Below are 25,111 nucleotides of genomic sequence, written 5' to 3' on the forward strand. Positions count from 1 at the left end.
ATTCTCAGCCTATATGGAACACAATGAAGGAACAAAATTAATGAGTTCTTACCTTTCCCATATCATTCCCATCACACATACACATAAGTACAATGGAAGATGATTTGATTGTTACTCGCCGCATTGAGGTCATGTTAAGTGGCAGACAGGCACATTGAAAACCAAAAAAGAGAACCTGCTGTACGTTATTGGCTTTTGCACCAAGTCATTAGAAGTGGATGGACAGACGCACGCACGCACGCACACACGCACACAGCAACTGTCATCTCCAGGTGCTAAGGCCTGAATGCATCTAAGGCAAGCAGCAGCAATCTAATATGGGCAATGGGGTAATAAGAGGTGTGGGACAGAGAGAGGAAGATAGGAAGGTACAGTAGAGTAAGAGGAAGATGCACATGCTACCTTTACAGGTGCAGGAATGTGGTCGAGGACAGGACAGTGAGCTGGTAGGTGCAGCGTCAGGAGGTGCTGGGCAGTGAGGGGGCAAAGACAAGAGGAGAAAAGTAAAGAAGGAAAAACTATGTAGGTGTGCTGGTGGGACAGAAAGCACGTGTAGGGCTAGAGTGGGAGCAAGGACAAATGTGAATAAAAACAGGATATTGAAAAACTGATCTTCCACATCTCATGAGAGACCTGCATCTGTAATGGAAGACTATTTAATTATTACATGTTCAAATCCAAATCATTACTTTCACAACTTTGTCTCCCACACAACAGAGTAAACGACAAATGAATTCATAACTTTATATATTTTCCTCTAATCTGACCATCTGCGCTGTAAAATACACATTTGTAACTTCTCTGAGAGTAACGACTATTTTCATGTATGAGATATGGCAGTGGTGGTCAACCATTAAGTATCACATGAACAGCTGGAAGATATGAAGAAGAAACAAAATGAAAATTATGAGGTACTCTCAAACAGAGTGATTTCGGATGGTTTTGTCATTATTTTGATTGTAACTTTCGTATATAATGTTAGATTAAATTGACTGTTATGGAAGTGGTAGGGTATATGTGTAACAAATACATAACCAGAACGTGTATGTGTAGGTGTATTTATCTGAGGCAGTTAAATAAAGTGTCCGAAGTCACCCCATGGATTGGGGTGATTTTGGACACACGTGTTCTTTAAATCTCTGTCTGAAGTTACAGTATATAGAGGGTGAATTCGGACAGTTACTGCCTTTTTTTTTTAAATTCTACATGCTTTTTATTTGATTTTGGTGACATTTTACACATGGTGGGAGATTTTCCAGGTTTGCCTTGATATTGGAGAAAAACATCTTAACAGTAACACTGAGACTGTTTGTCAATTATTCACCTAGGGAAACAAATTATGCAAAATAAAAGTTTTGGAAAGCGATAAATGCATTCTTGTGCTTAAAATAACTGGTGCACGGACGTTAAAGTAAGTAACTCTTTGTTTCTATGCAGTGGCAAAGAGCAAATAAGCCATACTGTCCACATTCACCCCAGTGTCCGAAATCACCCCGTTTGATGGGTGAAAAGATTTGGGCAGAACATCGTGTGTAGGGCAGTAGCCAAGTAAGCTACTTTTGTCCATGTTCTCAAACAATTTTACCTGCCATAAAAGTTTTATAGTGGACACTGGCTACAGAAGGACTTAAATGTTAAGTTAACATATAAGATACTGCAATACAATGTTCTTCAAATCCTGTCCAGTTTGAAAACCAAAATAATACAAAAACACAACACCAGAAATTAACAAAGGCCTGCACTATTCTAAAAAATGCTATTTTTTGTTCAAAATTACAACTGAATGAGCGAAAATAATCTTGAAACTATTTTTTCTTTCTTCTGAAATTTAATATGACTAAGTATTTCTGGGACGGAGACAACTCTATACAAATTGTCTTTAAGGCATACTTTGACATTAAGGTTTGCACGTTATACTTTTTTTTTCCAAATATATTCACCAACAGATTCATTCTCTATGAGCTATAAAAGGCACCAGATAATATACTTACTCTGTATATAATTCACCCATGATTGCAAATATTATAACACTTAGTACCACTAGAGTAACTTGATGACCTGCACCTATGAGGGCAGAGAATAACATAGGATGTGAGGCAGGGCGAAACACATCACCATGCACTTGTTTCCATCCATATTCATCTCCCAAATCACGTTCCTGAAACAAACCAATTTATAAAAGCAAAGTAACACTGCTTGCCATTTGGGCAACCATTTTGGAACAACATTCATCCCCGTTCTATTTAACCATTTGCCATTTTGGACAAACTGCTCATGTAATTCTTTAACTACAGAAAATACCACTACACACTTATACTGGGTCATGGATAAAATCTGTTTGAGAAACATTCCGAATAATGATTTTATTGCAATATGATCCACAGCTGATAAAATTTTTGTATGAATCAATACTGCCAGTAACTGTCAACTTTTTGTTTATGAGGGTGGTTTGAAAATTTCTCGGAATCACCATGAGAGGTTAGCACTAGTGCAACGAGTTGTTCATGTTATATTCATTGGACTGTTGCCTGTAAAGATGTTTCACGTCAGTGCTCTTGGGAGAGAGCTGTGGCAGTAATATGGCTCTGCTGTTGTTACCCATGTAGTGATTTGCAACAATGGGGAAAAAAATATCATGATTCAATCAGGGATTTACTTCGTATATTCAACTGTTGCAAACTGAACAAATGAATTTAAACTTGGTCGGGAGAGCTTAGATGATTCGCACAGTGGTCGGCCTTCAGATGTGTCACTACTCCAGAAGTCATTGCAAAAGTGCACAAAATGGTCATGTAGGATCATCGACTGAAAGTGCGTGAAATTGCTCAAGCTTGCCAGATGTAATCTGAAAAGGTATATCACATTTTAACTGAAGAATAAGAAATGAAAAAATTATCTGCAAGATGGGTGCCACAACTCTTGACGCTGGATCAAAAATGCATGAGAATGGATGTATCAGAACAATGTTTGGCTCATTTTAGGAGAAATGATCAATATTTTTTGCACCAGTTTGTTACCGCATATGAAACTTGGGTGCACTACTACACCCAAGAGACAAAGCAGTGGAAACATGCCGATTCTCCGCCACCAATGAAAGCAAAGACAATTCCTTGTGGGAGAGGTCATGGCATCAGCGTTCTGGGACGCGAAGGGGATTCTGTTTGTAGATTGTCTCCCCACTGGGCAAACAACTACTGGTGAATACTACGCTAACCTCCTGGACAAATTGCAACAAAAGAAATGTGAAAAAAGGCCAGGTTCAGCAAGGAAGAAAGTCATCTTCCATCAAGCCAATGCCCCGTGGCAAAATTGCACTAAGGTATGAATTGTTGCCACACCCGCCTTATTCACCTGATACGGCTCCGTCAGACTTCCATCTCTTCCCAAAACTGAAAATTTTTCTTGGTGGTGAAGATTCACTTCAAACAAAGAATTTATAGCTGGAGTTGACAACTATTTTGCAGGCCTGGAGGAAACTCATTTTTGAGATGGGATCAAGGCACTGGAACATTGTTGGATCAAGTCCATTAATGTATGATGAGACTAAATTGAAAAATAAAAAAGTTTCAGTGATGTAAGTACTTTTTTCTATACTGTTCCGAGAACTTTTCAAACCACCCTCATACTTTTTTTTTCTTTTTTTTTAATCACAGTACAATTTTGATGCACCTAAATAAAATTAAAATTGACAATCTTGCAATCAGTAATTATATTTAGGTACTTGAAAATAACCTAACCATCAAAATTATATGTTGGTACACATATAGTACACAGAAAGCATGGCAACTGGTGAAGAGCTGAACACATTAAACTAAGTGAAGTGGCACAGTCATTAAGATACTGGATTCTAATTCAGAAGGATAGAGGACCATATCCCTATCCCACCATTTCTCTACAATTTCTTTAGCAACTGCCACATGTTGTTGCCTTCTCATACTTGATCAATGGGGCAAGTGCACCATCTCTGATGATTCTATCATTGATGGGATGTTCAATGAACAGTCCACCAAGTGTGCTTTTGTAATTTCAAACTGATACCACAGATAAAAGATGATTCTAACTGAAGATGTCAGTGATATCAATTAGTGAATAGATAATTTAAATTTGGCAATTTTATTGCATTACAGCCATTTTAAGCATAAAGTTCTTTGGGGGAAAGGAACACTGTTGTCATCAATGGCTGAGTATATCTTTAGCAACTGCCTGACAATCTTGAAAGGTCTGTGCCCCTTTTTGCTTTCTACACATTTCATTTTTAGACCTCTTCATGCCCCTGTCATTCATTTCCAGAATTTTCAGCAGAGCAGCAATAAGAAGCTGCTTCATATGATTATACATGATACATAAATTATACATTTTTATAAGCTATTTTCATATGCTATAGCCAATAATGTTAAAAACAGAATAATTTCCTCTTATATGCACCGCAGTAACCGTTTCTCATGGAAATTTCTTTAGGTAACTCATCATCTTTTGACACTTTTGCATTTACGATTTAATCAAGAAACTGCATAGAAGACAGGTTCCAAAGCTTGTAAACTCTGCTAAACTTGCCCATGGATGAGACAACTTTTTGGGTTTCTAGATGTGTCACTCTTTTACATGTACATAATATATGGTTGGCTTTTCAAAGTGTGTGTGAATTAATAATGCGATATTTCAAATATAATTTGTTTATTACATACAATGAGCTCCCAAGGTAATGCATTATTACTTAAAGATTAACAATACTTCATGACTAATAATAATTACGTTAGAGTATTCTACCTTCCATTCAACTGTGTATCATAATGATGTCTTGTGAAACAAAGAATCAATTTCATATATAAATTTTTAATTCATATGTTAATATGTTGTACCGAGTAAGGCTACACAGTGGGTAAGAAATGGAATCTCAATTGGGAAGAGCTTCTTTTAATTCCAGTGCAGCCATCCTAACAGACTTCCCCTGAATCACTTCATGTGAATTGGAAGGGAATTCCTTAAACAGTCTGAACACTTGTTTCTCACAATGCCACTCACATGAGTTAAGGCCCAACAGACCACACAAACTCTCTAGATTTCTTCAACATTTCTCACATAAAAACACTGCAAAGGAAATTTTGAACATGGCTGCCTCTCAGCAACCATATATAAGTTTCAACAGAGAAATTATACAGCCAACCGACAGCAAATAATTAATTATTGACTTAGGTTTCAATACTTCAAAGAAAGTCTTTGTCAGAATGAAATCTTAACAACCCTATAAATACATAGAAAGATAAGTTTGACACAAACAATAACAAAGATGAAAATGTCATAACATAAAAGTGACTTACATAAAGTTACACAGCAAGCAGGCTATAGTCAGAATTATGAGCAGACTTGCTCAAGTCAAAAATTAAAAATGTTCCAGTGTTTGTACCAAACACCTTGCAATGAACAACCTCAGACTGATTGGCCCAAGGCTTACATTGCTGCCTCGAAAACAGGATACAAGTTGCACCACCTACTGAGCACGGACAGTAGCATAAGCCAGTTTGAGTCATTACAACAGAAATAATCAAATGAAACAATAGTAGTTGTTATAGGTTCTCTGTCTTGAGCTGACTGCAATATAATTAAAAATAATTACACCAGATGCGTTTCGCTTTTATTTACAAAGCATCTTCTGTAGTATTGTTTCTTTACATAGTCTGCACCTTCCCCTCTTGCTAGCAGTTATTGGTGTTGACAGGCTTCATTCCACATCTGCAGTTTTTGGCATTTTGCATTAATTCCTGTGCTGCACTATTTATAATTGACTTTCTTACTGTTAATAAAGTCAATTATAAATAGTGCAGTGCAGGAATTAACGCAAAATACCAAAAACTGCAGATGTGAAATGAAGCCTGTCGACACCAACCACTGCTAGCAAGAGGGGAAGGTGTAGACTATGTAAAGAAACAATACCACAGAAGATGCTTTGTAAATAAAAGCAAAACGCATCTGGTGTAACTATTTTTAATTACATTGCAGTCAGCTCAAGACAGATAACCTATAATAATAGCTGCTAACAGCTGCTGCGAAGGTGGCCACACAAACAAATGTATTAAACAACAGTTAATTATAAAAAACAAAAATTCCGAGGATGAGAGCTTAACAATTTCTGAAAGTAAAAATTAGTCAAGGAAATGAAGTATAACTGGAGCCATCTATTACGCTTTACAGAAATGACCATTACAGAAGTTACAGAATATTGTAGAATATTTAAACAAGCAGCTTCACAGTAAAAAAAAAAAAAAAAAAAAAATTGCAGGAATCATGATTTTGTAAGTAGTGGATTAAAGCCTTTGAAAAATATTTTTTTACGTAACTGTAACTGGTTGTTCAAGATGAGGCCATCGTTCTTAGAAATATGCTCAAAAATCTCCAGCTCTTTGAATATGTTGAGACTGCAACCTTTTTTTTCTCTATGTAAAACTGAGAACTCTGAACTGTTTACAGGAGCAACTGTGGACTCGAGATTGTGAATAAACTAAAGTTTCCTTCATGCGTATAGTTTTTTGGACTGTGCAGCTGTTTGTGTAAATATTCTGTAATATCCTGTCTTTATATAATGGTCATTTCTGGAAAGCCTAATAGACAGCTCTCACTTCTACTTCATTTATTTGACTACTTTGTACTTTCAAAAATTCATTTTGTTTTTATAATTAACTGCTGTTTAATTTGATTATTCCTGTTGTAATGTCTCAAACTGACGTATGTCAATGTGCATACCCAGCAGATGGCGTAACTTGTATTCTGTTTTCATGGAAGCAATATAAGCCACTGGGCCGATCAGTCTGATTTGTTCGTTACAAGGTATATGTACCAAATGCTGGAACATTCTTAATTTTCCGTTTTTAACTTCAGCAGGTCTGCTCATAATTTTGACTGTCGCCTCCTTGCAATGTAACCTTATGTAAGTAACCATTATGTTGTAACATTTTCATCTTTGTTAATGTTTCCGTCAAACTTTTTTTCTATGTATTTATATGGTTGTTAAAATTTCATTCAGACAAAGACAGCCTTAGAGGTGTCGAAACCTAGGTCAATTTATTAACTGGTTGACTATGTTATTTCTCTGTTGAATATTACAAAGGAAATTAATTTATTATTTTAAACAAACACCCATTGTATATTTAAGATTTCTGACAAGAAGTGATGTTATCAAAACTGAATGACATTCAGGCTTTTTTCCTTGAAACCCAATTTCAGAGCCAGCCACTGTGGCCAAGCAGTTCTAGGTGCTTCAGGCTGGAACCGCACTGCTGCTATGGTCGCGAGTTCGAATCCTGCCTAGGGCATGGATGTGTGTGATGTCCTTAGGTTTGTTAGGTTTAAGTAGTTCTAAGTCTAGGGGACTGATGACCTCAGATGTTAAGTCCCATAGTGCTTAGAGCCATTTGATTTGAACCCAGTTTCAGGGTTTCTTCCCACTTTTAAGGTTTCTTAACCACTATTTCCACAACACAAATTTATTTATTGAATTTCAGGTACCAGGCTTGCTTTAAGAAGGCTCTTGTATAGGATACTGGGGGAGAGCCATAATGATTTTGAGGAGACTTTTTTTTTTAATTTATGATGGCCACACAGCCACGCCTTAGTCAGTCACTTACAACTCAACCTACTGTCTTCTTTTGGAAAAGAGTTGCATAGGTGGACGGTTAACACAGTTTTAGCTCCATTCACAGAATATCTCCTAAGTCTATGGGTTTAGTTTCAATACACTAATTGCTTAACCTCAACACAAAAATGTCATCTTCCTTTTCCCCAAAGTTGCTACAAAAAATGAAAATCAACTACGAGATAATCAGTTGCTTGAAAAGACTATTATATAGCAATTTGGTAACTCTGATTTTCTAATACCTGCTGTAATGCTGTGCCCAACATTTAGCTGGTCCAGTGTATTTGTACCTATTTTGTTTTTCTAATGCCAGGATTTACCCATTTTTCAACAGCAGTGGCATTATATAGGATGTCTAAAAATGAATGTTGGGGTTTTTAGGCCTTGTGGCTTTGATTACACTCAACTTACAGTTATAGATAATACATCAAATGAAAGAGCAACTTGAACAGTTTTTCTAGGAAATATTCAATGTGAGCACCCTTTGTCACACAAAACACACCAAGTCAATAGGCAAGTTGTTTCCAAACCTTGATCAGTGGGTTTGGAGTAATTACTGCAACAACCGTTCTAATCCTGTTTCATAAGTCAGGCGGATCAGCTCATAGCAGATGCCAGGCTGTCATCCGGCCCCTTCCAGCCAATCCAGCGGTCGGGTAAAAGATTGTCTAACCAATCATGTACTTAGTTGTGCCAGTGAGGTGGCATGTAAACCATAGTCTGCAGACTTTAGAGCTTGTAATGACTGCAAATGATAAGGATGTATTTGTAAGTGTCTCCTTAAAAGTCTCCACACAGACGTAACTGCAATTGTTAATTCACAATTAGTCTTCTGAACTAATTTCTTAGGAATACATGTGAAATACTCTATAAATTGTTTAACACATTCTTCAGTCACTCTCAGTCATCCCCTACTCTTCCTTTTGCACAAACAGCTGGTGTCTTCAAACTGATCATACCATCTAAAGATATTACCATCACCTGGCGGATTATAATGGAACTTAATATAAAAATCTTTCTGTTCGTTAGTCTCCATCTTTGCTACTAGGCTTTCTAACGGAAGACACAGGTATACAGACAAAACTCTTAGAGTTGCTCTTTCATTTGATGTATTATTTGTAATTTTAAGTTGAATATAACAAATGCTATAAAGCCTTAGAACAACCGACATTCACTTTGAAACAAATGGTATATTGTACAATTGCTCAGATCTGAGAATGGATGAAACTGACTGACCTTTCTGATTGTCAACATGACATTCATTCAGACTGATCTTACGAACTGCAGCGAGAGAGAGAGAGAGAGAGAGAGAGAGAGAGAGAGAGATCAGAATGGATGCACATTGTAGTTTCTTCAGATTTAAGGTCATTATTTTGTCACAATGTTGCTGGAAATTCAGTATTTGCCCTTTGGGTGAAAGTTATCTTGAAAGTTCCCAATAATTTAGATAACACAGTTGAGGGGTAAGACAGCCATAACTCCGACTCCATTATCATAATTAAATGTACAAGCAATTTCAATGCTGTTGTAGTATTAAGGGTTACTTGGGTTGCATGAAATGTTAAGAATGGTAGGAAAATATTACTGCTCAGAAAGAAAAATAAGAAATTGTTTGTTCATTATTTATGCAGCCAGTAGAAAAATTTGCCTGAGTGAAATACTGTTCAAATCAAAATGAATTTTCAAATACAGAAACTTGTCTTCCAAGACGAGGATGGTATTACTACAATCCACATACTTACTGTATTGTAAGAGTAATCTAAAAAAACTTTAGGTTTGCACATAAGAATAATTTCACTATTTGAAAACAAAATAAAATCTAGGTGGACACTAAAGATATTGTTACAGTGTGTACACTCAATAGTATGGTCACTAACTTCATCATACAAGGTGGTGTTGATTCCACTTCTTGCTATAATAATTGTTTGTTTCATGTATAAGTAACTACGCCTGTATTTATAACACAAAAGTAATCTGCACAAAATTGTATAGCACATCACAATTACATTATAGTCTGTGTTTCAGGTCACAAATTATTAATTTGTAAACTGGTAACAGAATAGAAATCTAAAGGTCTGGGGCTCAATCCACATATGGTCTTAGGATTTTTTCTGCCACTGACTGTTTTGTGCTACTCTGGCAATGATTTGCACATAAGAAAAATGCTGAAATGCAGCATGCATCAGGGTCCAAATTCAACTATAGGTCCCATTATAACTGAAGTTGCTCAAAGATAAAAGGAAAATGGAGGCATATAATCTTCAGAAGGACCACATCCAGTAAAACACTGGGGTATTCAAGTTGGGGGCAGTTTAATGTTTGTCTAACAGCGTCTTCAATTTTCCCCAGAATAAATATATGTAATCTGTTGCTTTTTGAATAATTTCTCTTCTTGCAATTAGATGATAATCTCATATCACCAGGTATAAGGTAAAAAAAGATCAAAATACAATCACAGCTTTTACCGATTTAAAACCAACAGTTTTAACATATGTTCTCAAAAGTAATAGTGACTGCTCAGTAATGGTATACAGAATGCAGAAAATAAACAATTACATAGTTTCCAGGGAAAAAATATGAAAAGTCAAGTTTCATCTCAGAAGACAAGTTTGAGGCCACTCAAAGCAAGTTATAAAATTGGAAATATCTCTTAAAAACAGGATACTTTTAGATGCACACAATACATATCTCTCTTAATCTCAGAAAAGTAGGTATTATACAAAAGTGGAACACAGCACTGTTTACTCATGTCTTTTCTGCAGCAAACAGCTCATTTAAGGTGACACTGGCTTAACATATGATAACAACTGTTTACAAAGTATTAAGATATGAAAGCAGACCCTTGTATATCAAATGAAATATGCGTTCATCTCTAGTTCTATAATGTGTAGAACAAACATTTCTGAGTAAGTTAAGTAACAAAATGACTTAAAATAATGTTTCCTTACCATGTCATCAAGTTCCTCATCCTTACTGTAGCGAGCATAATCCTTGCGAAGTGTTCGCATAAGAATCATGGAAACAAGCCCAACCAAGAATATAACCATCATAAAGCTATTGAAAATGCTGAACCAGTGGATCTGTTAGTAAAGAAATAATTCAAGTATTAATAACAAGAAACAGAAAGTTTTATGATTTTATAAACTTCAGTAATCAAAGAAAGAAATGATAACTACTTTATTAAGAAGATACAGAAGCTATGCGACTTTAGTCAGAATGTTAACATTATTACATTCCACTAGCCTCCTTTACAAATCCTTTTACCAATACTTTGATTAGGGTGAGAAACAATTTTTTTACTCTATTACAAAAAATTCATATTTTTGGCCATCAGTCAGAATTGCACTGAAACAACTCATTCTACAAATAAAAGAGTAAAACATATTTATTATCCATCCTTCATGAGATCCATCCTTCATGAAATCCTCCCCACTCTGCCAAGAGTGTTTTTCCGCCGTCCACCTAACCTTCGTAACCTGTTAGTTCATCCCTATGAAATCCCCAAACCACCTTCCCTACCCTCTGGTTCCTATCCTTGTAACCGCCCCCGATGCAAAACCTGTCCCATGCACCCTCCCACCACCACCTACTCCAGTCCTGTAACCCGGAAGGTGTACACGATCAAAGGCAGAGCCACGTGTGAAAGCACCCACGTGATTTACCAACTGACCTGCCTACACTGTGATGCATTCTATGTGGGAATGACCAGCAACAAACTGTCCATTCGCATGAATGTACACAGGCAGACAGTGTTTGTTGGTAATGAGGATCACCCTGTGGCTAAACATGCCTTGGTGCACAGCCAGCACATCTTGGCACAGTGTTACACCGTCCGGGTTATCTGGATACTTCCCACCAACACCAACCTATCCGAACTCCGGAGATGGGAACTTGCCCTTCAGTATATCCTCTCTTCTCGTCATCCGCCAGGCCTCAATCTCCGCTAATTTTAAGTCGCCGCCACTCATACCTCACCTGTCTTTCAACAACTTCTTTGCCTCTACACGTCTGCCTCGACTGACATCTCCTCCCAAACTCTTTGTCTTTAAATATGCCTGCTTGTGTCTGTATGTGTGGATGGATATGTGCGTGTGTGAGAGTGTATACCTCTCCTTTTTTCCCCCTAAGGTAAGTCTTTCCGCTCCCGGGATTGGAATGACTCCTTATCCTCTCCCTTAAAACCCACTTCCTTTCGTCTTCCCCTCTCCTTCGCTCTTTCCTGATGAGGCAACAGTTTGTTGCGAAAGCTTGAATTTTGTGTGTATGTTTGTGTTTGTTTGTGTGTCTATCGACCTGCCAGCGCTTTCGTTCGGTAAGTCACCCCATCTTTGTTTTTATATATAATTATTATCAACTGTGACATATAAGATAAAAGAGAAAATCTCACAATGAATCAATTTTTAACAAGTATCAGCTAATGTGCTGCAGAAAAAGACAACCTTCTTGTATATGGGCAGTTAAATTATTGGAGGATATTTTGTAAAATTACACAACCAGATATTCATGAAATTATTCCACTGCTATTAACTTACACGATGCTGGAAAAAGTTGGGATCCAAATACTTGTCAAATCTATCTTCAAATTTTATTGAAGACTTTTTCCATATAACTTCATATGTAAATGGAATCTTTGCACCCTCAACAAGTTTAACTTTATTTTCAGATGTAAGATTCACATCTACAATCTGTTTCCCATTGTAGCCAATTTCAAATTTCTTGTGCGTCCATATGTAGTAGTTAGTTCCACTTTCAGTTTCTTCCACTTCACCCACAATGCCTGCAAAAAAGGTACAGATTATTGATTTAAAAAGTGACCACAAACTATTGGAAGACAAACCACATTAATACACCTTCTGAAATTGATAATTTTCATTTTTTATTAGAAATTTCTGCATGTAGCAGTTCAATTTTTTTCCTTACAAATACCTTCAGGGAAAAAGAAAAGTTTGATAATAGTGCGTCTTTAAAAAATCTGGACAACATTTAAAAAAAAAAAAGGTCCTTACACAATTATCATGCCAACCGTATTCATAACTTTACTTCTTAGTGGAGCATACACTGGGATGGACATTCATGATATGCTCAAACTGTATACTGTAGTGTGGATTACTAACTGTGACACCTGAGAACACCTCTCAAGCTACCTGTAATAAACAGGTTTGCAGAGATGTGGATTTGAATGTTAATCATTATTCAGAACATATTTTTTGTCTCAAAACTGTTCACGATGACAATATGCAAAATTACAGTCCCTGTTTAATGACAGCCACAACAATAATGACATTAACAGATCCCATTAATAAACAAATAAAAAATTAATATCTTGATTTAATTTTAAATTTACAATTCCTCTAACAGGAGGATGAGTCAGTTTTGAAAAATCTAATAAAGAATAATGCAGGGACAGAAAACCCATTCAGAACCTAGGAAAAGTGAACAAAATGGATGTGAAGTAATGATACTCATTAAAAGTTTCAAGTGATGATCCAGGGTATTATTTTTGATATTTTTATCCCACTGCCAATAAATACCACTACAGTAACGGACAATGCCAACATGTAGGAGAAGCATCAGTTGAGAAGGGAGAGAGACAGGTTTATAGCCTAGCATGGATGTTATTCAATCCATACATTTAACAAGCTATTCTCACAAATGAAGGATTTCAGTAAGCTTTGAATGAAGACCCAGTATTTATTTTGGTTGCTTTCTCCTATAACAACAAGATGACAAGAACATAAAAGCAGCTATCTCACTAGATATTACCAATGACATGATGACTTGAAGGGATAAAGTAAATGTTCCAACACAGATTTCAGGGACAATTCTTAAGTAACTTTATGAAATAATTCTTAAGTAACCTTATGAAATCAATTACTCTACACATCTAATTTCACGTTGTCTCAATTATTGCCATATTCTAGATATACAGCTAAGAACTTTACAGAAATAAAGTCAAGAAAAAAGTTTAAGAACCTAATTGAAGGTCAACTGCAGGTTTCTGTTTTCATCAAGTACCAATCCATTAACTGTAAACAAATATGATTCTAAGGCAACTGTTTTCTCAAAAAAAAAAAAAAAAAAAAAACTTAATACAGTGAAGGAAGGTTGTGTAATCTGCACGTAATGCTGCATTGGAACTTATAAATGAGGGCAGGTTATAAATAACTACGATAAGCTTATAAGATCCCAACACAGATTCCTGTGGAACAATTACCTACATCAAGTCTTTCTTTAACTACACAAACACTTTGCTTGCAGTTCATCAGATATCATTTTATAAGTTTTAGACAGTTGTCTCCAATATAATAAAAGTACAAACTGTCAAGTACTTCCTATACATTCTACACCATCAAAGACCTTGCTTAGTTTACAAAATGTAACATGAGAAAATCTACTTTAACAGTATAGTTAACTAAAGCGTCTATAATATCAACAATAGGAACTGTTTCATAAAATCATTTTGTTATCTACTTATTATTCTTAGACTTTCACTATAAACACTAACTGTAAAGGCCACCTTTTAACATTTTCTGGGAATGCTGAAGTTTGAAGGAGAGTCTTCATCTCCTTTTTCATGTATCTGAAGCACCTTATGCTAAGAGCATACCCACGACCTGGGATAGGGACTGAGGACAACTCACGCTAGCCTCACAGTCAATGTTGAAATAGGTGAGACTTCACAACAAATGGCACATTACACCATGTTCTGGCCTCTTGCCTTCTTCAAATTGACACAGCATTGAAACATCTCTGTTTGGTGTGTGTGTGTGTGGGGGGGGGGAGGGGGGGATACAATCTTGTCCTTGCCAATTCTTGTTCTCTTGAATACACGACTACTTATGCAATACATTAAAAAGTGCTAACATAATATTTTAAAGGATATATGAAACATTAGAAAGTAAACAATACAGTAGAACCTCACAAATCCAATCTCTGATGGTCTGACTCCCTGTCTAGTCCAACCATCCCATTTCCAGTGTTCATTTGCATATGCAGTTGCTGCTACATTCACATCAGGACTTGTCCATGACTCATAATCTGCAATATGGAATCAGCAGGTAGTTGCTTGTTGCTAGGTGCAATAGTTCGATCAGTTTTAATACCTGTTTCTAACTTGAGCAATATGTGTTCCTGTGCTTGCAGAAATTATGGCACCAATTAAATATATGCTGTACAATCAGATGTTTAACCCAGTGACATAAGTGAGTGGATCAGTAGTAGTTGGTCATAACTCAAAATGTTCAATTACTGGATGAAGAAATTGAAGTTGATAATACTCAGAGCCTAATCAATTGGAGTAGAGGGACAGCTAAAAATGATCACTTCCCCTTTGAAGAGGATGCTCAAATGGTTGAATATTAAATTTTCTTCGCATATTACTACAATGAATAAAAAACAGAATGCCATCTACAATTCATGTATCTGATAATCCAGATGGCAAACATACATTGAAACATAAACAGTTATAAAATCTGCATTGGGTCAGAAACTGGTGCACTGTCAATGGTTGGTTGCAGTGAGCACAGACTGGTGAAGGCATCTCCACTTAACAGATGATGGTGACTGAAATGACAATGCTCTATGTGCAGCCGAGCTAAAAGCATCTCCTCGTGACGAGAGAGAGGTGAGAGGAAGTCATCCAAGTTATCGGGAGGTGTTTAATTTCCCAGAGTTCTGTTACCATACAGAAAAGACCATTGTTCATGCCAGAGGGACACAATATTCCTAAGTACAGTAATACAGATACAAGTTGAATGGACAGAACAGCTAAAAGGCCTAGATAGACTGCAACCTTGGCAGCAGCATCAACAGCTCCATTCCCCAACATTCCAACATGAGCAGGGACCCACATAAACATTACGTTTGCTTCATCATCAAAGAGTAAGTGGAGAAAATTTGTGGATTCATTGTACAAAGGATGGTATGTGTATTGTACACAAAGGCTCTGGAGGCCACTAACTGAACCAGAACTTAATACACAATTGATAAGCCTGTGTCTTCGGATGTACTGGGTGGCCTGGCAGAGGACAGAAAGCTCCGCAGTAAAAATCATGCACTGGTCTACAAGCTGGTATCCAAGATGTTTGTTGTCAATGGCAAAGGCACATCTGACACCAAGGGCCATCTTAGAACCATCAGTGTAGAAGAAGGTGATGTTTCCAAGTTGCATGCAAAGTCTGAGAAACTTACAGCAATAGATCAAATCTGGAGAAGTGTCCTTGGGAAGCGAACTAAGTCTGAGAGCGGTGCGGGCATCTGCATAAAGCCGAGGTAGAGAAGGGCTCTCACCTATCGTGAACATGGCAGGTAACGTAACATTAAGCTTCCAAAGCAGTATACAAATGCAAACTCCGGGAGGCAACAGAGTAGCTGCGCTTACCCCTTATTGGTAGTCAGGTGAGTGATCAAAAAGGGCACATAAGATGGACAGTTGGGCATAGAGAACAGGCAGCACGCGTATAGGCTAAGGAGAACATCATGCCAGTATTAAAGCGATAATTTGTCAGTGTCTGCAGACATTCATAACTGGGATAGTGTAGAAAGCTCCAGAGGCCGAACTTACGCCTCTACATTGGATTCTGTTGAGACTGTGTAAAATAGACGGTCGTGCAGATGCATGAACAAGACACCCAGAGTCCATGTTTGATCGAACAATGGATTGGTACAAGCAGAAGAGAATTTTCCAATCCACTCCCTATGAAGCAATGTTTAAAACACACAGGGTATTTAGAGACCAGGTACAGCATGCTGCCAGATAAGATATGTGGGAGGACTAACAGTGTTTCCTATTGAGTGTGAGCAGCAAGAATTTCAGTGTTCTGACAAATGGAAGAGCAACAGGACCACGATGTAAGGGTAGTGGAAGAAACTCCTTATGCCGCCAAAGTTCAAATCGATTTTTCAGTGAAAAAGGATGCTATTGTGCATACTCTGCAAGTAAACACAGTTGAGACATCACTGAGGTCATTGCTCAAATAAACAGGTCCGTTGAAAACTGTAGTAGATCACAAAATCATTGACAAAAAGAGAGGCCAAGATGACTGGGAGAATACAGTCCATGATAGGATTAATTGCCGTAGCAAAATAGGACTACGCTCAGCACAGAGCCCTAAGGTATCCTGTTCTCCGGAATAAAAGTGTTCAACAAAGCCAACCCCACATATATATTGAAAACCTGGTCTTTTAATATGTCCTGAATAAAATGGGGCAGGCAGCCTCAGTAGCCACATATATGTATTGCATGTACAGACTGACATTTCCACAGAAAATTGTTCATGATGTGGGTTGACAGAGTGACAACTGCAGAGCGGTGCTTACAAAATCCACATTATGCATTTGTTAGCAAATTCCGAGACTCAAGCCACCATACTAGCCGATGATTGATCATGCGTTCCATCACCTTGCAGACACTGCTGGTCATGGAAACTGGGCAGTGGCAGTATGGAAGATGTTTGTCCTTACCAGGTTTGGGTGTGGGGTTTACAGTGGCTTCACACCAGTGACTAGGAAATGCACCGTCCATCCAGATGTGATTATATGTACGAAGGAAAAGTGCTTGCAACCAAGAGACAGGTGTTGCAACATCTGAATGAAAATATCATCTGGTCCTGGAGTGGAAGATCATGATGAGATGAAAGCATGTTCTAGTTCCTTCATAGTATTGTAGCATTCATGATTCTGAGAGGGGAAAGATATCTCCCAAGCCTCCTCCATTTCTTTACAAGGTGGGGAGGTGGGACAGAACTTGAGATCTCTTCAAAGTATTGACCCGAGGCAAGGTGTTGGAAACATTGACAGAGACCACAATGACATCATTTGCTACAGTCAGGCCAGGAATCAGGAGATGTAGCTTGTTTCCAGAAATCCAACTTAGGTTACTCCAAATAGCAGAAGAGGGAGTAAAACAGTTAAACAAATCAATAAAAGAGATCCAACTAGCTTTTTTGCTATCTCTAATAATGCGACAACACTTTGCGTGCAACTGTTTATGACAAACATAGTTCTGTGATGGTTTATGACAAACATAGTTCTGTGATGGCATTCAAAGACATGGAGAGCACATCTCCACACATGAACCACTTCGTGGCATTCCTCTGTCTACCAAAGGACTGGGACATGTCTCAGTAGGGAACAGTTCGGGGGAGTGGAACACTCTGTGGCAGTAAGGATAACATTCATAAGGTACTCTACCTGATCACCATGGAAATGTTGTTCAGCGATGGTTTGCCAGTGAAGAGTACAGCCCACACTCAGCTTTACAAAGCTGCCAGTTGGTCCTTGTGCACAAATGCGACATGACTTAGCAGGTGAATTACGCATGGGTCACTCAAGTATGTGTCACTTGAGTATGTGTCTCAAAGGATGGACTACTCTCAATGCTGGACAAGCTGTGCAGTACAGAGCGAGAGATCCATGTGCAAGAAAGTGTGTGTGTATTCTGAAAGAAATGTGGGTTGACCAGTGTGAGAAAAATTAGAGTAAGCTGGCTGGCCGAGAGAGAGCCTCTCGGGCAGGTTCTCAGAGAGCCCCAAAAATGGGATGGTGGAAAACAGGAAGGGTTGAGGGAGCTGAGAGGTAAGCTGCAGTATGTCTGCCCTGGTGTGATCACAGTATGACAGTATGTATTTACAAAGACAGAAGGTATAACTGGGGAAAGAAAAAAGAATAGCAACAACTTGTAGCTAGGTGCTCAATGAAATGGTTTGGCTATAGATGTCTTCTCCGATGAGCATCATGACTCCCCCGTGAGCTGGAGTTCCTTTCTCAGAAAGAATGTTGAAACATACTGGGAGGTCAAAGCAGTCTTGAGTGTGTAATCTCATTTCTTGGAGGCATAAAGCAACTACATATTACGATCACAATAGCAACTCTAAGCCCGCCCTGTGCGATCCGTTGCCCCTAATGTTTCATTGCAGAACAACCATATTAGATGATATATTTCTCTTACAAGGGGCTCTTACTTCGGTAGCTGATGAGTGCCAGATTTCATTTGCATACTGCTACAGGGTTCTGAGGTTGGAGGGTCCTGTTCCATTATTTCATCAGACGTAGCAATAACCTCCCTGGGTAGGTCAACTGACTCCAGGATGGAGAATCGGTTGGCGATTCGTACCAGTGCAATGGAGGTCAACCGGACAGAGGTGCCGTGTGGAGTTACTGTTGTAGAGGACCTCTGAGTTGGAGAAGGGGAAAAATGTTTGTCTTTGTTGGACTTCTTAGTAGCTTTGCATTTGTCCAACATTTACCGATTGCAGTGGCACAAAAGTTATCTTGGGGATATTCCTTTTTAAGATTCCACTCTTCTGTTTGTGTCACAAATGACTTCACCAGTGTAGGCAAAGGTTCTTTGGTAGACTGAGCATTTGTGGTGGGTGGAGGTGAGGATGTCACCTTAGCACTAGGCAATTTCACAATGGTAGCATTGAACTGAAGGTTGCAGGCCTGCCTGGCCATATCTTTCATGGGCCTTGATGTAGCAACAGCAGTTCTGTAACTGCCAGATAGTGGTATCCAAGGCTTTCACCAAGCTAACACTTTGCAAGCAACATTGATGGGTACCTTTTCCTTCACCCAGATCTACTGAACAGCTCACTCATCAAGGTACACAGGGCAGTTGCAGGATGAAATGATATGGTTACCACTGCAGCTGATGCAGTTAGGAGGATGCAGGAAATCTCCCCCATGAACATCTTTGCCACAAGTTACACATTTGACTGTATTTTTACAGGACATGAGAGTATGGTTATAACGCTGACATTGGTAGCAATGCATCGGGTTCAGTACGTAGGAACTGATGTTGATGACTTAATAGCCCACTGTGATTTTCGATGGGAGCTCCACTCAAACAAATATTAAGAAAAGGGTGCAGCTTGACGCGAATTCTACATCAATCCTTTTTAGTACCTGATCAGAGAGATAATGTTGTATATATCTTAAATCCCGTAAAGCAGCCAAGGTTATATGACATCATGTGAAGAATTCAGTGTTTGATGAGCCTCTACACAAACAGGGCATGATGGAGGAGCATAGCTTTAAGTAGTTGTAGGGGTTGAAAGGTACTGTTTGCCTCTAGATGCAAAGTTCCAGTGGTTAAGCAAGTGCTGAACTTTAGTGGACCTGCAATTATGTCCACATCTTTCTGAATGACAAACAGGTTCACTGTATAAAGGTTCTGACCACCTCCTGAGCGAGATACCATGAGACAGCGGGGTGCAACTGAAAGATTCGTTGTGTCCTTAGTCTCTTTCAATTTCCATTTATTAGATGGAGACTGCATCAATGGAGTTTACGTACTCATTGCAGGTGAATCCCCATGATTGCCAGCATCTCAACAGTGCACACCTTTCTGGGGGCCCCGCAAAGGGAAGCACGTCCACCTTAGGTGACTGTTCACACTTCAGGTCACACCTACCAAACTCTAGACAGGGGGACCATTTGGCAATTGTGAAGGTAACAGCTCAGGCGATCACCCCTCCCTGGGACTGGTCTTCACCAGGAGGTATGTATGAGCCCTACCTGTCGACCCATGTGCTGTGAGTCGTACATTACCCAGTCACCCTCTATGCATCAAACGTGTAAGCTGGCCTTCATACAGACACATGGAGGAAGAAAGACACAAATGGAGACCTCAAATACCGAAGCAGAGGAATGACAGGAGGAGTCAGAACAAGAAAGGAACGAAACGCAAAAATGATACTTTCATAAGCTTCAGTTACCTAATTTTACCCAACACCTGGTCCTGAATGGAGGGGAGAAAGGATAGTAGGACGACAGACGTGCAGCACACAAAAGCAAGGAGCACTGCATGGGCAGGGTCTGTGTGTGCCAAGAACACACTCACAAAAGAGTTTTAACTCCCTTGGGAGGGGCGGAGGGGAGTACAGCTGATGTAGACTGCACAATGGGACCAGAGTTAACTGACGACAAACTCATTTATTCTGTAACTTGAACAACCAATGAGAACAAGAAAGGTGACAGTGACAGCGAGGACAATGAACCTGCACCTCGAGCATCGGATCCAGATGCTAAAAATGCATTTGATATAGCCCTTCAATACATTGAACAAATCTCTGTCTACCTCAACAGAAATTTTGTGGATTAGGAAATGTTGGAACAATGCAGAAAAATCAAGGTTGTCATCTGCTAAACAAAAAGAATTTTACAGACTTTTTTGTCCTGCTTAAGAACAGGACTTTCTTACCACAAGATTTCTCATGTTTTAGACAGTTAAGTGCAGGTCACTTGCATGTCAACACAGTAGTGTAATAAGGTATGTACACATGCTAAATTTTCACTCACAGTAAAAATATCTTACAGTAAGATACAGATGTATTTTACAGTACGGGCACTACTATATATTTCACTTTTGTGTAAGATTTTTTGGCATGTGATGTTTTCTTTCCATTTTGTTACTGTTTTAACATGGGACAGTTAAAAATAAATTGGATTGTGTTATTATGGGTCAATGAGTGTTCCTCTGATCATCCAACATTTTCTGCATTCCAACCATGCCTCCTGCCCCATAGGAGATGGATTAAAGAGGTTCTATTGTACAGTACAATTTCATTAAAAACTGAGTGTATAATATCTTGTATTAGTTGTGTGATGTGTTTTCTGAAACAGTTTGACTGAAATGGCGCCAAAACACATGCAGTTGTATTTTCCATTCAGATTTCTGTGTAGACTCATTTTGGCACATATCTGAGCTGCTTATGAGGACATCAGGGTTGAACAAACTGACTGAACACATTACACACATAAACATCCCTTGTGCAACAACACCAACCACTATTATTATTATTATTGCCACCACCACCACCACCACCACCACCACCACCACCACCACCACCATTATTATTAACACTAAAAAAGTATTATGTCATGAAGAAAGACATCAGAAACAAAGTGACAATAAGGAAGCAAAAATTGTAAGTAGAAGGAATTAAATAAAGAACATCAACATAAAAATTTAAAAAGTATGTTAAAATATTAAAGAGGAGGATAAAGGAGTGGAAGTATTCAAAGAAAGTCTGGAATATTAATGGAAGACATGTAATAAAGTTGAATTCAGCTATTGAAAAATGCAATAAAATGCCATGAGCCTCTGACCAAGTAAGAATTATTACTGTTGGATTACTGGGCTTTCCCTACATATTCAAACTCATGGCATTTTAACCATCTGGCACAGCTGGAAACCTGAGAAAATTTTCCCTTACGGTTGACAGTTGTTCTGCAGATACTCATTTTCAATCAGTTTAGTGGTGACATGTGGATACGTAATGGTGAATAAAGCACAGTCTTTCAGATGGCATACAACAGTTCATTTCATAATTCATCTATGTACCCTGTGTGTTTCTTGGCAGATAACCGACTTTTGCTTTCCTATGTATTTCGTACACATTTCCTTTAAATTTAATATATATGCATCTTTCTTCCAATGAAGAAGCCATCAGTATCAGAAGATCAAAATCTAAAATAGTATTCTTTTTTGTTTTTATGGGCTCTGTTACAGATTTTATTGTTCTGTTAATTTATTATCTCCCAGTCAGTCTATGTTCTTTTCCAGCTTTCAAATTTTGAAAATAATGTCAACTCCATAATTTGGAAATTTCTCACACACATGTTAACTGTGAAAAGTACTTGGTGTCACAAATATTTAACTGAGTAAAACCCAGAAAAGTTACTCACCCCAGACAGGTAAATCATCCAAGTACATCTGGTACCAGTAATGATTTTTCACTGCATAAATGAAGGCTTTTTGCTTCTCCTTTGTTAACTGGATCTCACAGTATGGTGTACTTGCGATGTCCGCTGAAAACAGACGTCATTTACATAATGAAACACTTGAGGGAGAATCCAAACTACAAACAGTTGCAATACCATGTTGTCTCAGGTATGAGTAGTAGGCCTCTCTTAGGATAAATCATGAGAGCAAAGTGCCCTCTCTTAGAAGTATTTCAAATAGTTAAGAAATGTCTTCAGTATGTATAATGTACCATACCAGAGCACACAAATACCACAAACATTTCCTCAGAATTATTTATTCACCTCCAAAATGTACAGTCTACTAAAAATGGATTATAACAGCTTGAAGTCGAACTACAGTCTCTGAACAGCACAGTGGTATACATTACAGAACACTGGTACTGAGATAATGTACTTTCTTACTTTTTCGTGTCTGGAGCTGTCTATTTTTCAGCCCAATACCAGACTAAGTCATAAGATTCAGGTCTGCTTAGCCAGAGGTCATCTAGGGAGTAACATGCATGACATTTTGGCATGTTGCAGAACTACGTTAATGGACAGGGAATCATATTTATGAGTGACGTGACCCACTCTTAAAGCTAGAGATCTGATCAAAATTATAGTAGAAAAACATTTTGAAATAGCAAGCACTGAACCAATAAATTTAGACTTTTATAAAAAAAATTAGTCATTTAATCAATCTGTGTGTGTACTAGTTACTTGGAGATAATGTGGACACTTTCTCCAACAAATTATCAGAAGTCCAGGAAAGAATGTCGACCACCAACATTATCACCTTAATATGTGGAGTTAGTTTCATGTTCCTTTGATCATCTGTATGATTGATCATAATGATGTGGAATGAGTTATTTTACATTCATGTTACACTTGTTTTAGTACTTTTGTGAAGTAATAATTCCCTACCCACTACCTTTTACTCATTACGAAATTGGAAGTTGTTCTACAGAATAGGGGTTGTCAAGGAGAAACACTTTCAGTTCCAGATGTCTACAAGACGATCGTGAGTGGGCACCATATATTCTTACAAGTGTTCCTGATCAATAAACACTTTCTTTCTTAAAACTCAGTTATCCCAGAACATAATTCCTTATGACAGTATTGAATGAAAATATGACAACTCCCTTGATTTGTCTCTCCCCAAGATTTGCAATGAGTCTAAGTGCAAATGTGACTGAACTATGTTGTTTTAGAAGTTTCAAAATATGTTTTTTTCCAGTTAAAATTCACATCAATATGGACACCTATAAATTTTGATGTTTCCAGCATATGTAAGACTTATCACTGGTGCTGTGCCTCTATATGAGTAGAACTGAATATACTGAGTCTTTTTGAAACAGACATTGAGGGTATTAGCACAAAATCATTCAATAACATCCTTAAGAGCATTATTTTCAATTTCTTCTGTTGCAGTGTGTGTGTGTGTGTGTGTGTGTGTGTGTGTGTGTGTGAATTAATTACAATAGTAGTGCCAGACACAAAAAGAGCTAACTCTGTTGTATATCAGATGGAAGATCATTTACACCTATAAGGAACATAGATCTATAAGGAACAACTGCAGACCTAAGATTGATCCTCGATGAACCCCGTAAGTCAGAGGAATTTCCCTTGGTTGAGCCCCATGAACCATGGACCTTGCCGTTGGTGGGGAGGCTTGCATGCCTCAGTGATATAGATAGCTGTACTGCGAGTGCAACCACAAAAGAGAGGTCTATGTTTGGAGGCTAGACAAATGTGTGGTTCCAGAAGAGAGGCAGCAGCCTTTTCAGTAGCTGCAGGGGCAACAGTCTGGATGACTGTCTGATACGGCCTTTTAACATTCACCAATACGGTCTTGCTGCACTAGTACTGTGAACAGCTGAAAGCAAGGGGAAACTACAGCCGTAATTTTTCCCAAGGGTATGCTGCTTTACTGTATGGTTAAACATTGACGACGCCTTTTTAGGTAAAATAGTCCCCCATTTGGATCTCGAGGTGGGGACTACTCAGGAGGACATCATTATTAGGATAAACAAAACTGGTGTTCTACGGATCAGAGTGTGGAATGTTAGATTCCTTAAACGGGCAAGTAGATTAGAAAATTTTAAAAGGGAAATTGATAGGTTAAAGCTAGATAAAGTGGGAATTAGTGAAGTTCGGTTGCAGGAGGAAGACGACTTCCAGTCAGGTGAATACAGGGTTATAAATACAAAATCAAATAGGGGCAATGCCAGAGTAGGTTTAATAATGAATAACAAAAAAAAAAATAGGAGCACGGGTAAGCTACTATGAAGAGCATAGTGAACACACTATTGTAGCCAAGATAGTACAATTTTATATGCCAACTAGCTCCGCAGATGATGAAGAGGTTGAAGAAATGTATGACGCGATTGAAGAAGTTATTCAGATAGTTAAGGAAAATGAAAATTTAATAGTCATGGGGGACCCGAATTCAATAGTAGGGAAAGGAAGAGAAGGAAGAGTAGTAGGTGAATATGGACTGGGGGTAAAGAATGAAAGAGGAAACCGCCTGGCAGAATTTTGTGCAGAGTATAACTTAATCATAGCTAACGCTTGGTTTAAGAATCATGAAAGAAGGTTGTATACATGGAAGAGGCCTGGAGACACTGGAAGATTTCATATAGATTATATAATGGTACGACACAGATTTAGGAAGCAGGTTTTAAATTGTAAGACATTTCCAGGGGCAGATGTGGACTCTGACCACAATTTATTGGTTAA

The 25,111-nt window shown here is 38.2% G+C and overlaps 1 protein-coding gene across 1 annotated transcript in view; it reads right to left on the reverse strand.

Annotated features, from left to right (window-relative positions):
• The window catches only part of LOC124774988 (transmembrane 9 superfamily member 3), a 99,525-nt gene that overhangs the window by 60,560 nt on the left and 13,854 nt on the right, over positions 1-25,111 (reverse strand). Inside the window, exons 3-6 of the mRNA XM_047249734.1 lie at positions 22,316-22,438; positions 12,160-12,404; positions 10,576-10,707; positions 1,992-2,158 (exon numbers count right to left, since the gene is read on the reverse strand). Of these exons, the coding sequence (XP_047105690.1) occupies positions 1,992-2,158; positions 10,576-10,707; positions 12,160-12,404; positions 22,316-22,438 (667 nt within the window). The remainder of the gene's footprint in view (positions 1-1,991; positions 2,159-10,575; positions 10,708-12,159; positions 12,405-22,315; positions 22,439-25,111) is intronic.

The sequence above is a fragment of the Schistocerca piceifrons genome, chromosome 2, assembly GCF_021461385.2.
Source record: "Schistocerca piceifrons isolate TAMUIC-IGC-003096 chromosome 2, iqSchPice1.1, whole genome shotgun sequence".
In the NCBI taxonomy this organism is placed as follows: domain Eukaryota; kingdom Metazoa; phylum Arthropoda; class Insecta; order Orthoptera; family Acrididae; genus Schistocerca; species Schistocerca piceifrons.